We start from the raw sequence: 16,095 nt of genomic DNA on the forward strand, positions 1-16,095 counted from the left end.
GTGTTGTACAGTGGAAATTGCTGCAGCACAAGCGTTTTGGGGGTTAATCTTTCCTCCCTAACAATATCCCTGCTTCTGACGAAGCTACAGCAACCTCTCCCTATGCTACGATCAGCAGAAGTAAGATGGCGGTCGGCGTGCACGACCCTTTATAGCCCCTGTGATGCCGCAGAAAGCAAGCCAATCACTGTCATGCCCTTCTCTAAGATGGTGGGGACCGAGACCTATGTCATCACGCTGCCCACACTCTGCGTGCACCTTCATTGGCTGAGAAATGGCGCTTAAAGTGTCATACGAAACGCGACTTTGGCACGCAGATCGCCGACCTCATGGCCGATCCCACAGTGGGGTCGGGTTTCACGAAACCCGACTTTGCCAAAAGTCGGCGACTTTTGAAATTGTCCGATCCGTTTCGCTCAACCCTACTCCTATGATGTAAGTCGGAGGTTTGTAACGCAAATGTCTGTATAACTTTTGGAGAGGGATGTGGTCACCATGATGACACGTGTCTGAGTTGCAATAAGGATCACGGATAGGCCGAAAAAAACCAGGAAATAGCGGTAAGTAGAACTATGACAAGTATGATAGAAGAGGTAGAAGTCATGAATAGAAATGGAAGGAAGTTAAAAAGGAAGACAAGAGAGGGAAAGGAGATTAGTGGTGCAGTAGCTGGTGTACTTCTCTGGAGGGAGGAACATGAGGAGCCCTGAGCCAGTCAGTGGTTCTGGGGAAAAAATAAGCAATGTAGAGATGGCAAAATGCATATCGGGCACAAACACATGATGTGGTTTGTTAGATCCAGTCTTACTATGTTTACTGCTTCATAGCTTTTGTTCCTGTGTGGTCTTTTATGTGGACACATCAGGATTGGCTCATCTTTTTTACAGTGGGTACGGAAAGTATTCAGACCACTTTAAATATTTCACCCTTTGTTTCATTGCAGCTATTTGGTAAATTCAAAAAAGTTATATTTTTCCCATTAATGTACTAAAAAACACATGAAGGACTCCCAGACTATGAGAAATAAGATTCTCTGGTCTGATGAGATGAAGATAAACTTTTTTGGTGATAATTCTAAGTGGTATGTGTTGAGAAAACCAGGCACTGCTCACCTGCCCAATACAATCCCAACAGTGAAACATGGTGGTGGCAGCATCATGCTATGGGGGTGTTTTTCAGCTGCAGGAACAGGACGACGGGTTGCCATGAATGTGGCCAAGTACAGAGATATTCTGGATGAAAACCTTTTCCAGAGGGCTCTGGACCTCAGACTTGGCCGAAGGTTCACCTTCCAACAAGACAATGACCCTAAGCACACAGCTAAAATAACAAAGGAGTGACTTCAGGACAACTCTGTGACCATTCTTGACTGGCCCAGCCAGAGCCCTGACCTAAACCCAATTGAGCATCTCTGGAGAGACCTGAAAATGGCTGTCCACCAACGTTCACCATCCAACCTGATGGAATTGGAGAGGATCCCCAAATCCAGGTGTGAAAAACTTGTTGCATCATTCTCAAGAAGACTCATGACTGTACTAGCTCAAAAGGGTGCTTCTACTGAATACTGAGCAAAGAGTCTGAAATACTTATGAAAATGTGATATTTCAGTTTTTCTTTTTTAATAAATTTGCAAAAATTTCTACATTTCTGTTTTTTTCAGTCAAGATGGGGTGCAGAATGTACATTAATGAGAAAAAAAATAACTTTTTTGAATTTACCAAATGGCTGCAGTGAAACAAAGAGTGAAAAATTTAAAGGGGTCTGAACACTTTCCGTACCCACTGTATATGCTGATGAGGGAGGTATAGGCTTTTATGCCATAGTATGCAGAACATTATATGTAGCACTCCATTTGCACTATGCATACTTCCTTTCTTTAACCTCTTGCGCATTATTTGATATCTGTATATAGTGTTATATTTTTTATTAATTTGATTAATTTTCTATTAAATACTAATTAATGCAATAAGCACTTTAACCCCTTCACCCCCAAGGGTGGTTTGCACGTTAATGACCGGGCCAATTTTTACAATTCTGACCACTGTCCATTTATGAGGTTATAACTCTTAAACGCTTCAACGGATCTTGACGATCCAAACATTGTTTTCTTGTAACATATTGTACTTCATGATAGTGGTAAAATTTCTTCGATATAACTTGCGTTTATTTGTGAAAAAAACTAATATTTGGCGAAAATTTTGAAAATTTTCCAACTTTGAATTTTTATGCCCTTAAATCACAGACATATGTCACGCAAAATACTTAATAAGTAACATTTCCCACATGTCTACTTTACATCAGCACAATTTTGGAACCAAAATTTTTTTTTGCGACGGAGTTATAAGGGTTAAAAGTTGACCAGCAATTTCTCATTTTTACAACACCATTTTTTTTTAGGGACCACATCTCATTTGAAGTCATTTTGAGGGGTCTATATGATAGAAAATACCCAAGTGTGACACCATTCTAAAAACTGCACCCCTCAAGGTACTCAAAACCACTTTCAAAAAGTTTATTAACCCTTCAGGTGTTTCACAGGAATTTTTGGAATGTTTAAATAAAAATAAACATTTAACTTTTTTTCACACAAAATTTATTTCAGCTCCAATTTGTTTTATTTTACCAAGGGTAACAGGAGAAAATAGACCCCAAAATTTGTTGTACAATTTGTCCTGAGTACGCTGATACCCCATATGTGGGGGTAAACCACTGTTTGGGCGCATGGCAGAGCTCGGAAGGAAAGGAGTGCCATTTGACTTTTCAATGCAAAATTGACTGGAATTGAGATGGGACGCCATGTTGCATTTGGAGAGCCCCTGATGTGCCTAAACATTGAAACCCCCCACAAGTGACACCATTTTGGAAAGTAGACCCCCTAAGGATCTTATCTAGATGTGTGGTGAGCACTTTGACCCAACAAGTGCTTCACAGAAGTTTATAATGCAGAGCCGTAAAAATAAAAAATCATATTTTTTCACAAAAATGATCTTTTCGCCCCCATTTTTTTATTTCCCCAAGGGTAAGAGAAGAAATTAGACCACAAAAGTTGTTGTGCAATTTGTCCTGAGTACGGCGATACCCCATATGTGGGGGTAAACCACTGTTTGGGCGCATAGCAGAGCTCGGAAGGGAAGGAGCGCTATTTTACTTTTCAATGCAAAATTGACTGTAATTAAGATGGGATGCCATGTTGCGTTTGGAGAGCCCCTGATCTGCCTAAACATTAAAAACCCCCACAAGTGACACCATTTTGGAAAGTAGACCCCCTAAGGAACTTATCTAGATGTGTTTTGAGAGCTTTGAACCCCCAAGTGTTTCACTACAGTTTATAACGCAGAGCCGTGAAAATAAAAATTCCTTTTTTTTTCACAAAAATGATTTTTAGCCCCCAGTTTTGTATTTTCACAAGGGTATCAGGATAAATTGGACCCCAAAAGTTGTTGTCCAATTTGTTCTGACTACGCTGATACCCCATATGTGGGGGGGAACCACTGTTTGGGCGCATGACAGAGCTTGGAAGGGAGGGAGCGCCATTTGGAATGCAGACTTAGATGGATTGGTCTGCAGGCGTCACATTGCGTTTGCAGAGCCCCTGATGTACCCAAACAGTACAAACCCCCCACAAGTGACCCAATATTGGAAACTAGACCCCCCAAGGAACTTATCTAGATGTGTTGTGAGAACTTTGAACCCCCAAGTGTTTCACTACAGTTTATAACGCAGAGCCGTGAAAATAAAAATTCTTTTTTTTTTTCACAAAAATGATTTTTAGCCCCCAGTTTTGTATTTTCACAAGGGTATCAGGATAAATTGGACCACAAAAGCTGTTGTCCAATTTGTCCTGAGTACGCTGATACCCCATATGTGGGGGGGAACCACTGTTTGGGCGCATGACAGAGCTCGGAAGGGAAGGAGCGCCATTTGGAATGCAGACTTAAATGGATTGGTCTGCAGGCGTCACGTTGCATTTGCAGAGCCCCTGATGTACCCAAACAGTACAAACCCCCCACAAGTGACCCCATATCGGAAACTAGACCCCCCAAGGAACTTATCTAGATGTGTTGTGAGAACTTTGAACCCCCAAGTGTTTCACTACAGTTTATAACGCAGAGCCGTGAAAATAAAAATTCTTTTTTTTTTTCACAAAAATGATTTTTAGCCCCCAGTTTTGTATTTTCACAAGGGTATCAGGATAAATTGGACCACAAAAGCTGTTGTCCAATTTGTCCTGAGTACGCTGATACCCCATATGTGGGGGGGAACCACTGTTTGGGCGCATGACAGAGCTCGGAAGGGAAGGAGCGCCATTTGGAATGCAGACTTAAATGGATTGGTCTGCAGGCGTCACGTTGCATTTGCAGAGCCCCTGATGTACCCAAACAGTACAAACCCCCCACAAGTGACCCCATATCGGAAACTAGACCCCCCAAGGAACTTATCTAGATGTGTTGTGAGAACTTTGAACCCCCAAGTGTTTCACTACAGTTTACAACGCAGAGCCGTGAAATTAAAAAATCTTTTTTTTCCCACAAAACTTATTTTTTGGCCCCCAGTTTTGTATTTTCCCAAGGGTAGCAGGAGAACATGGACCCCAAAAGATGATGTCCTATTTGTCCTGAGTACGCTGATACCCCATATGTTGGGGTAAACCCCTGTTTGGGCACACGGGAGAGCTCTGAAGGGAAGGAGCACTGATTTCCTTTTTCAACGCAGAATTGGCTGGAATTCAGATCGGATGCCATGTCCCGTTTGGAGAGCCCCTGATGTGCCTAAACAGTGGAAACCCCCCAATTATAACTGAAACCCTAATCCAAACACACCCCTTACCCTAATCCCAACAGTAACCCTAACCACTCCTCTAACCCAGACACACCCAACCCTATTCCCAACCGTAAATGTAATCCAAACCCTAACCCTATCTTTAGCCCCAACCCTAACTGTAGCCCCAACCCTAGCCCTAACCCTAGCCCTAACCCTAGCAATAACCCTAGCCCTATCACTAGCCCTAACACTAGCCGTAACACTAGCCCTAACCCTAGCCCTAACCCTAGCCCCAACCCTAGCCCTAACCCTAGCCCTAACCCTAGCCCCAACCCTAGCCCTAACCCTAACCCTAGCCCCAACCCTAGCCCCAACCCTAACCCTAACCCTTGCCCTAACCCTAGCCCTAACTCTAGTCCTAACTCTAGTCCTAACTCTAGCCCTAACCCTAACCCTAATGGGAAAATGGAAATAAATACATTTTTTAATTTTTTAATTTTTCCCTAACTAAGGGGGTGATGAAGGGGGGTTTGATTTACTTTTATAGCGGGTTTTTTAGCGGATTTTTATGATTGGCAGCCGTCACACACTGAAAGACGCTTTTCATTGCAAAAAATATTTTTTGCATTACCACATTTTGAGAGCTGTAATTTTTCCATATTTGAGTCCACAGAGTCATGTGAGATCTTGTTTTTTGTGGGACGAGTTGACGTTTTTATCGGTAACATTTTCGGACACGTGACATTTTTTGATCACTTTTTATTCCGATTTTTGTGAGGCAGAGTGATCAAAAACCAGCTATTCATGAATTTCTTTTGGGGGGGGCGTTTATACCGTTCCGCGTTTGGTAAAATTGATAAAGCAGTTTTATTCGACGGGTCAGTACGATTACAGCGATATCTCATTTATATCATTTTTTTATGTTTTGGCGCTTTTATACGATAAAAACTATTTTATAGAAAAAATAATTATTTTGGTATCGCTTTATTCTCAGGACTATAACTTTTTTATTTTTTTGCTGATGATGCTGTGTGGCAGCTCGTTTTTTGCGGGACAAGATGACGTTTTCAGCAGTACCATGGTTATTTATATCAGTCTTTTTGATCGCGTGTTATTCCACTTTTTGTTCGGCGGTATGATAATAAAGCGTTGTTTTTTGCCTCGTTTTTTTTTTTTTTTCTTACGGTGTTTACTGAAGGGGTTAACTAGTGGGGCAGTTTTATAGGTTGGGTCGTTACGCACGCGGCGATACTAAATATGTGTACTTTTATTGTTTTTTTTATTTTATTTAGCAAAAGAAATGTATTTATGGGAATAATATTTTTTTTTTTTCTTTATTTAGGATATTTTTTTTATTTATGTTTTTACACATGTGGGGAATTTTTTTTTTTTACTTTTTTACTTTGTCCCAGGGGGGGACATTACAGATCGGTGATCTGACAGTGTGCACAGCACTCTGTCAGATCGGCGATCTGCTGTGCAGGGCTGCAGGCTTACCAAGTGTCTGCTCTGAGCAGGCACTCGGTAAGCCACCTCCCTCCCTGCAGGACCCGGATGCCGCGGCCATCTTGGATCCGGGACCTGCGGCGAGGAGGGAGGTAGGAGACCCTCGGAGCAACGCGATCACATCGCGTTGCTCCGGGGGTCTCAGGGAAGCCCGCAGGGAGCCCACTCCCTGCGCGATGCTTCCCTATACCGCCGGTACACCGCTATCATGTTTGATCGCGGTGTGCCGGGGGTTAATGTGCCGGGGGCGGTCCGTGACCGCTCCTGGCACATAGTGCCGGATGTCAGCTGCGATATGCAGCTGACACCCGGCCGCGATCGGCCGCGCTCCCCCCGTGAGCGCGGCCGATCGCGTATGACGTACTATCCCGTCGGTGGTCATACGGGCCCACCCCACCTCGACGGGATAGTATGTCAGATGTCAGGAAGGGGTTAAGGGTATGTGCACACGTTCAGGATTTCATGCAGAAATTTCGTGACAAAAACTGGACATATCTGCCAGAAATCCGCATGCTTTTTTTCCCGCATTTTTTTTCGCGTTTTTTATGCGTTTTTTGCGTGTTTTTAGTGCATTTTTTCCCAATGCATGAAATGATCGGAAAAACGCAAAAAATCAGCAAAATTAATGAACATGCTGCTTTTTTAACCACGATGCGTTTTTTTCGCGGAAAAAAATGCATCATGTGCACAAAAATTGTAGAATGCATTCTAAATGATAGGATGCGTTTTTTATGCGTTTTTATTTCGAAAAAAACGCGAAAAATCCTGAACGTGTGCGCATAGCCTCACACTAAGGCCAGCGTCACACTCAGCGTAAGACAATACGGTCCGTTTTTTACGGCCGTAATACGGCGAAATGTTCCCAAAATAGTGATCCGTAGGCAGGGTGTGTCAGCGTATTTTGCGCATGGCATCCTCCGTATGTAATCCGTATGGCATCCGTACTGCGATATTTTCTCGCAGGCTTGCAAAACCGACATCTAATGGATTTATGTGCTCAAATGTTCGGGAAAACATATATACAGTATATATATATATATATATGTCATTGAGACACATATATATATATATATTCTGTATTTATATTTAATTCAGCGCGATATATGTTAAAAGCCGGTAATTCAATTGCCGGCTTTTCATTTCTCCTTCACAAACCCGACAGGATATGAGACATGGTTTACATACAGTAAACCATCTCATATCCCCTTTTTTTTTGCATATTCCACACTACTAATGTTAGTAGTGTATCAAAACTAAGGAGAACTATAAGTCAAAAATAGCCAAAACAAAAAAAGGTTATTTTAAATAATCTAAATTTTATTGAAAAATTAATTACATAAAAAAGTGTATACCATAATCATTACATGAATGTGATGAATTCATAGGTGCATCAAAATCCAAGGTACATAGAGCGAGATACTGCTGACCTGTAACAACGTGCATCTATACTGTTGCTATCAGATCTGACCACAGATGCATGGGCTGCGACACTCTGACTATAGTGAGATCAATGCATTTTCATGCATGTAACTTAGCCACAAGCCCAATAGTAGTCAGATTATGATGTGCATACTAATAAATAAAACATAATTACCCATAATAGTACAGCAGATCCAGTTCCAGTGCCAAAGGGTTACCCCAACGCGCGTTTCGCGTGCTGATAATAGCCTCGCTTCCTCGCATATGAACTCATATGAACTCGAGCGTGGGAACTTTTCCAAGGCTCCAGTTCATGAGTTCATCCACCAGAGGGCGCCTCACCGCAACTCAATGTAAGTACAGATCACTCAGCTTTCATTCATTCCCCGGGGGTTACAGGCATGAGCGAGTGCTTTAGCGCAGCTCCTGCCTGTAAATTGAGTTAACCCCTTCAGATGGATTACCTCGTGGGACGTGACAGGTCATCAGAAGGTATGTATATTGTGGGTTTATTATTTTGCCAAGTGAGGGTGTTCAGCTGGATTGAGAGAGCAATAAAATATTAAAACAACCTGTGTGTTTATTTCATTAAAATACTTTTTAATAATGTGTGTGTGTGTGTTTTTTAACCCTTTCAGACAATTGGATTAATAATGGATAGGTGTCATAATTGACGCCTCTCCATTATTAATCTGGCTTAATGTCACCTTACAATAGCAAGGTGACATTAACCCTTCATTACCCCATATCCCACCGCTACACGGGAGTGGGAAGAGAGTGGCCAAGTGCCAGAATAGGAGCATCTTCCAGATGTGCCTTTTCTGGGGTGGCTGGGGGAAGATGTTTGTAGCCGGGGGGGGGGGGGGGCAATAACCATGGACCCTCTCTAGGCTATTAGTATCTGCCCTCAGTCACTGGCTTTACCACTCTGGCGGAGAAAATTGCGCGGAAGCCCACGCCAATTTTTTCTGCAATTTAACCCTTTATTTTCGCAGCTACAGCGCCCACATTTTGCACATACACACTACTAACATTAGTAGTGTGGAATATGCAAAAAAAAAAGGGGGATATGAGATGGTTTACTGTATGTAAACCATGTCTCATATCCTGTCGGGTTTGTGCAGGAGAAATGAAAAGCCGGCAATTGAATTACCGACTTTTCACTAACACCGCTGCGTATTTCTCGCAAGTCACACTGCTGGTCCGTGTGGAATCCATATTTTTCTCGCCCCCATAGACTTTCATTGGCATTTTTTTGCACAATACGCTGACAAACGCAGCATGCTGCGATTTTGTACGGCCGTAGAAAGCCGTATAATACTGAACCGTAATATACGGCTGATAGGAGCAGCCCCATTGAGAATAATTGTGCCGTTTGTTTGGCGAGTTTTACGGACGTATTTTCTGCGCTCTTACGTCCGTAAAACTCGCTAGTGTGACGCCGGCCTAATTATCTACTTCTGTCACTGGTGGCATTGAATTATTGTAGAAAAGAATCTATATATTAGAAATGTCCATCATTTTTGGGGAATTTATTATTCCTCTACTCTATTATGTTTTCTGTCCTTGCAACAATATACTGTATATCAATTGATGATTCAAAGGAGTAATGCAATCATAACCACTTATTTCTTGGTTGGTATTTATATGATGGTGTCTTCTCGCACATACTGTATATACGTTTTAAATGTTTTTAGATGTTAATAATAAAGCTATATGTTTCGTGCAGTTTTTCTATGTAGGATAATACATTAAAATATATAGTAAGCAAGTGAGGTTCCAAATGTACATGAAAGAGATAAATAGGTGTAGTGTCTGCTGGCACGTCTGCATGGCTCCCCTCCTCTCACCATGTAAGGACACCGGTTTACTCACTGCCCCAGCCACAGCAGCATCTTTGGAAGCTGTCTCCTCCTCCTCTGAATGCAAGGGGCAGTGCGCACTCATAGTGCCACCTGTCAGCTGGGAGGCATAGTCTGTTAAAGTTATTCCTTTATCCTGTGTTCCTGTTGGTCTGTTAAAGTTATTCCTTTATCCTGTGTTCCTGTTGGTCTAGTATAGTTTATCCGTGTTCCTGTGACCTCTTCGGCGGTATCCTAATCCCGAAACTGCATCTGCGATACCTATACCCGATCTCCTGCTTCCGGTGCAGCCAGTCCTGATTCCGTTGTCCCTAGTGTTAGTGCGGCCATCTCCAGAACTGTTTCCTGATATCTACGAGTGTGAACAAGAACCTGTCTTGAATATTTAAGTTGTACGTACAGTATGTGAGTGTCCGTATCCCGCTAGTCAGTGACCTTGGTCACGTCTCCCCACATCAGCGAACCTGACCCCTGGGATTGGCAGCTGCAGTACCGGCACCTGCCTAGTGGCAGCTACCTGAAGCCCAGTCTGTCTCCACCATCAGGAGCTCCGGCGAATATCAGGTAGCAGCGTAACTACATACCTTCCTAGGCAGGTCCGGCCCTGTGGCACAGTGGGTCCACGAACCATGTGCACCACCTGAACCGGGTGAGACAATAGGAAATATGTAGACATGATATCAGTTCAATAGATCATACTCCCAATTGAGACCCAAAGGGAACAAGATTTGTAATTTATGGATCCAATGGGATTCATGCTGTTTCACTAGTCTGCTACGGTCACCTAGTCTACGTGGTCTCGGGACCTGCTTGATGATTTGATATTTTAGATTTTTGTTGTGCTACTGAGTGATTTGCTCTATTGGAGTGATATGGTATGGGAAGCTAAGAGTGGCCTTGTCTGACATTAAATTTGAGATAATGTACCTTAATGCCATTGAAACTTTGGGACCAATGTATATTTCATTTCTGAAATTGAAAATGTTCACATGAAATGATATTATAGCTACTTACTTTAAAAACACATAATCTGTTATTGAGCTTTGTATAAATCTAATATAACCTTTCCGATCTTTTAGTATGATGCTGTCCGTATAAACCAGCTGTTTGAACAAGCACGTTGGGCTATCCTCTTGGGAGAAATCGATTGCACTGAGGAGGAAATGTTAATGTTTGCAGCACTACAAGTAAATTTAACATTTTACATTGTTTTCTTTCTATCATTTGGGAACCCCCACCCCTGTACACATACATGCTTAGCCCTGGCTTGTGTGCATGCACTTTCAATAGGAAGAGGGGATGCCGGATCCTTCTCTTTTCCAACATTTGGCATTGGGGTAGTCAAAACCTCTATACGCATTATATAGTTGCTCAGCTGAAATCGTTTGGTTTGCCTAACACTAATTTAATATAAATTGGAGCTTATCGGAGTGGTCTGGCCATAATATATCGATGACCTGTCTCTAGAGTAGATGATTAATATTAAATTGGAGAGAGTCCAGCACCAGACACTCCTCCGGTCAGATGTTACCCCACATGTTGTAAACACATGATGCTGTACTGCACAGCTTTAGTCAATGTGTAGTAGCCCATCCTGGGTGCTGCAGAATAGCTCCTATCAATGTGTTATGACCACTGGCCAGACCATTTTTTAACACCATTGTTGACAAATTCATTAAATCTTGCATCAAGAATTGGTGCAAATTGTAGTGCAATCCTACGCCTGCATAGATTTCACTTTCTGGCACAGGTTCATTTAAGGTTGGTCACATGTATTAGGAGGTATGCTCCTCTAAACAAATTGGGGCATCTTACTTCACTAGTAAATCTATCACTATATCGCTCTGGAGGTCACATCAGTCTATTGATGTTTTTCTGTCTATTGCCTCCCATTGATTGAAGCTGCTGGAAGCTACACACTTGTATATATTATTATATATACAATAGTATGACATAAAGTATGTGCAAGTATGTGTCCGTAATGTACAACTTCTTCTACATCTACAATAGTACCACATAAGCAAATTATCGCTATCAGCTGAGTCAATTGAGCTAACGACAGAAGGAGATACAGATGAAATTGAAGCAGCTCTTTCTAATTTGGAAGTAGCCCTGGATGGAGGAAAATCCAACAAAATTTTGGTAGGTTTTGATGTTGATGCGTATCGTGTTTTTTTATATGTGTAAAATCTAGACAGTCTTGTAACTATGGGATCTAGACACTATATCCATTTAAGCGCTAACGAATTATATCAGCAGGATGGGATGTAGACACCATCATCACTACTCATGGGATTACATCTGTGATAATTACTAAGGTTATAGTATATGTCCAAACCCTCATACTATGAAAGAACAGATGAATGACCTCGGGGAGACCAAAACATCCAACACTGCGGAGACACCATCACGTGTTTCTCAACGCAGTGATCCAGAACACTGCCCCCATCTCTTATGGGAAATATGCAAACGCATGTAAAGTAAGCTGCGGAGACACCATCACGTGTTTCTCAATGCAAGCAATGAATAGCCAGGCTTTTCTCCGGGAAGGAACAACCACGGGAAGGGCAGCATCCAATAAAGGAGAATATCCAATAAAGGAAGACCACCTATGCCAAGCATGGTATCCATCCACAAACAGCTGTTTCAGGGTTTTTGCCCCTCATCAGTGTGGAGAAGGAAACTGGCTATTAGGAGCAGTGCCTGGTGAAAGGCTATGAAGGAACAGATGAATGACCTCGGGGAGACCAAAACATCCAACACTGCGGAGACACCATCACGTGTGTTCTGGATCACTGCGTTGAGAAACACGTGATGGTGTCTCCGCAGTGTTGGATGTTTTGGTCTCCCCGAGGTCATTCATCTGTTCCTTCATAGCCTTTCACCAGGCACTGCTCCTAATAGCCAGTTTCCCACTCCACACTGATGAGGGGCAAAAACCCTGAAACAGCTGTTTGTGGATGGATACCATGCTTGGCATAGGTGGTCTTCCTTTATTGGATATTCTCCTTTATTGGATGCTGCCCTTCCCGTGGTTGTTGCTTCCCGGAGAAAGGCCTGGCTATTCATTGCTTGCGTTGAGAAACACGTGATGGTGTCTCCGCAGCTTACTTTACATGCGTTTGCATATTTCCCATAAGGGATGGGGGCAGTGTTCTGGATCACTGCGTTGAGAAACACGTGATGGTGTCTCCGCAGTGTTGGATGTTTTGGTCTCCCCGAGGTCATTCATCTGTTCCTTCATAGCCTTTCACCAGGCACTGCTCCTAATAGCCAGTTTCCTACTCCACACTGATGAGGGGCAAAACCCCCGAAACAGCTGTTTGTGGATGGATACCATGCTTGGCATAGGTGGTCTTCCTTTATTGGATATTCTCCTTTATTGGATGCTGCCCTTCCCGTGGTTGTTCCTTCCTGGACAAACCCTCATACTAAACATCGTACACACTGTCACTGATATAGAGCAGCATAATAGGTCAGTTTAATATTATTTTACAAGCTTCATGTAACTTTATGTGTTACTTATAATTTCAAACACTTAAAGAGAATCTGTTAGCCAGATTTCACAACCCAAATTATTTATATGCACATGTAGCTCTTACAAAGACAAGTCCAACACTACCTTTACCTAGACCATCCATTTCTCCGTTACTGAGAAATCAGAGTTTCATTTAATATGGAAATGATGTAGATCTGAAGCTTCTGTCACACCAGCTCTATACCCTTCCCAGCGCCGCCCCCGCACACTGGACAGACAGCCTCTATGCCCTGTGACTTTAGGCAAAGAAGCCATTAGTCGAGCAGGAAGAGGCAGCGCTGGGCCAGAAATAGAGCTGGAATGACAGAACGCTTCAGACTTTCAGCCTCATTTTCATATAAATTTAAATGCTGATTTGAATGCTAATGGATGAACAGACTGGCCATGTAATGGTATTGCTGGAATATTATTCGAAAGCGCTACATGCACATGTAAATAGTGGTGAAATCCTGATGACAGATAACCTTTAAATGTGGAGCCATTGAAATGGAATATAATTATTAGCGTCTTTCTTCTCTTTGCTTCTCCCGTTATGTGGAAGGTAAATATCATTAAACAATACATGTCACTAGGCCAAAAGTGGTCTTATATTGTTCTCGCTACTCCATTATTCCATTTTTTATTTGTTTGTTTTTGATTCCAGAGATATGGTCTTTTTTTATTTAGTGCTATTTTGTATGGTCCATGTGCTAAGGCGGCCTGGCTCACAGAATGATAAGTACGCACCCCCAGAGAATCCTGTGAGCCACACCTCCTTGGTAAAGACCCTACAAATTACAAACTAAAAAAATCATCAAAAACGCTCATAATGTATGCAACATTTTTACTGCCAGCATAATGAGTTTTTAGTGTAGAAAAAAACACTGTGTGAACATACCCTTAAAATAGTTATCAATTGACTCAAGGTGGGTTGGGATGCAATTTATCTAATCTGCCTAGGGCACCTAAATAAGTTGTCCTGGCCGAGTTACTTATCTAGTGTTATATGGAATGGAATCTTACTCTGGCATCCAACCTCCCGGAGTGACGTATATTCTTCCAAAATTATACCCTGTAGATATGCTACAATTGGCTACTGAAAGAATGTGCCTTTAACAATAATTCTTGTATAAAATGCATAATTGTGCCTTTACCTATTTTACAGGAGGATATCACAGACATTCCGAAACTTGCTGATAATCTTAAACTTTTCAGGTTTGTAGTTCGCATCATTAAGCATTTAGTCTCTCCATCCATTTCAGACATTTTTTTCCAACTTTCTTAATCTTTATAGAACAATAGTTACATCAGTCACTTCACCACATCTAGAAACTCTCTGCAAACTTCAAAGCTTTGCTACCAGTTTAATCATTAACCTGAGTAAACATTTATGCTTCCCGACCAAGCCCAGTTTCACACTAATGTTATGCAGCCAAGGATGGTATGGTTTTATAAGTATAAGTAGCATTTTCATTAATAATTTTACAGTTTAGAATAATGTACAATGTTTTATTATAAATGTATTATTTGCAACATTTTATTATTTTAATAACTTATTGATTAGATATTCTTTCAATTCATAATCCTTAATTGCTGTATGATAAAACATTCTGCAAATACCTAACATAGTGTCATCATTTACAAAGTTTTTAAGTTAAATTTCCTTCTTTGTCTTGTTGTATTCAATTATATATTTTGAGCCAAAATGATGCATCTGGTTCATAATCTTGGTGCAAAATCTAAAATGCTCTTTACTTTTGTCTTTAACCATTTTTTGTGCCTTAAGTGTGGCCCAGCACCTAAAATATCATTTCTAACTATCTTTACATCCTAACCACTTTTGTAATGAGCTTTATTACACAACATTCTACACGTCTGCCTATCTACCTTATCTCTAAATGCGTTTTTTCCTGTGGCAAATCATTTGAGAGGAGTCTCAAACATGAAGTCACAGGAGGCTGGTGCTGCACTCACTTCCCACAACATCCATAGCCCATTCTGGAACAAAATGTCACAGGGTAAGGCACTGCAGTTACTCATTAGTTTCTTGCATCACTGTCGCCTGTGAAGACATCCTTGGTGATTGACACTCTGGCAGATGTGTGTGGAGCATCAGATCTCTGCTACTGTCTCCGCCGTCCCTTGCGGGGGCGGTGCTAGTCTCTGCACGCCAGTTATTATGAAAATGCACTCAGCTGTAAGCTCTTTCCTGCTGATCTGATCTGACAACAGAGTGTGCGCTGTCATTGTGCACATCACACAGTGCACAAGGACTAGACCAGCCAGGGAAACGACTGTCACTGATGACGCTTCGTTTGAGGGAATGGGCAGAGGCAGTGACCACAGCCTCTGCCCCCTGATGACGCTTTGTTTAAGTATCTTAGCATGCACTGGGATTCTCAAACGAAGCATCATCAAAAAGAAATTGGAAAAAAACACAAAGAAAAGTAGTTAGATAGTGTAGTTGGGAAAGACTAGGGAATTTTTATGTTAAAAATATTACAAAATAGTTTGGAGAATGGGATTAAATAGATAGCGATTTAGGAAGAAATTTATTTTGGACTGCAAACTACTCCTTTAAGCAATATGGAAGGCAAGGTTGCCTGCTTGAATTATGATTTTTTTTTTCTGGATAACATCAACCCTATTTGGAGCGGTTTAGAACACAAATTGTCCATATGGGGTATATCGGCCACATAATTTCCATCCAAATCTTCCAGTGAAAAAAATCTGCTGCACATTACAGTAGCAGAATATTTGAAAACCAGTGTTATGATAGGGCTAGCGGAACGCACCTAAAGAAAGTATATATTTTATTAGGATAGATGCGTTCGCAGCCCGGGGTCCACCGTGCAGGAGAACCTGCTGCTAGTAAATAGCGGAACTAATAGCAGTGTTAGCTAACTCTGTTACTTCACAGAGCAGCCATGAACTCAAAGCACTGCGCCCTGTTAGACTCCACAGAGGCACAGGCTAACTGTCTAACAAGAGCAGTTAGTGGTCTTGCACGCACACAAAACTCCTCGCCGG

At 41.9% G+C, this 16,095-nt stretch overlaps 1 protein-coding gene across 2 annotated transcripts in view; it reads left to right on the top strand.

The window, feature by feature from the left end:
- Positions 1-16,095, top strand: part of FERMT1 (FERM domain containing kindlin 1) — a 106,339-nt gene that overhangs the window by 58,179 nt on the left and 32,065 nt on the right. For both annotated transcript variants that reach the window (XM_077282643.1, XM_077282644.1), the window contains exons 7-9: positions 10,628-10,735; positions 11,559-11,690; positions 14,231-14,280. In XM_077282643.1, coding sequence (XP_077138758.1) covers positions 10,628-10,735; positions 11,559-11,690; positions 14,231-14,280 — 290 coding nt within the window. The remainder of the gene's footprint in view (positions 1-10,627; positions 10,736-11,558; positions 11,691-14,230; positions 14,281-16,095) is intronic.

Source organism: Ranitomeya variabilis, chromosome 2 (genome assembly GCF_051348905.1).
Source record: "Ranitomeya variabilis isolate aRanVar5 chromosome 2, aRanVar5.hap1, whole genome shotgun sequence".
Lineage (NCBI taxonomy): Eukaryota > Metazoa > Chordata > Amphibia > Anura > Dendrobatidae > Ranitomeya > Ranitomeya variabilis.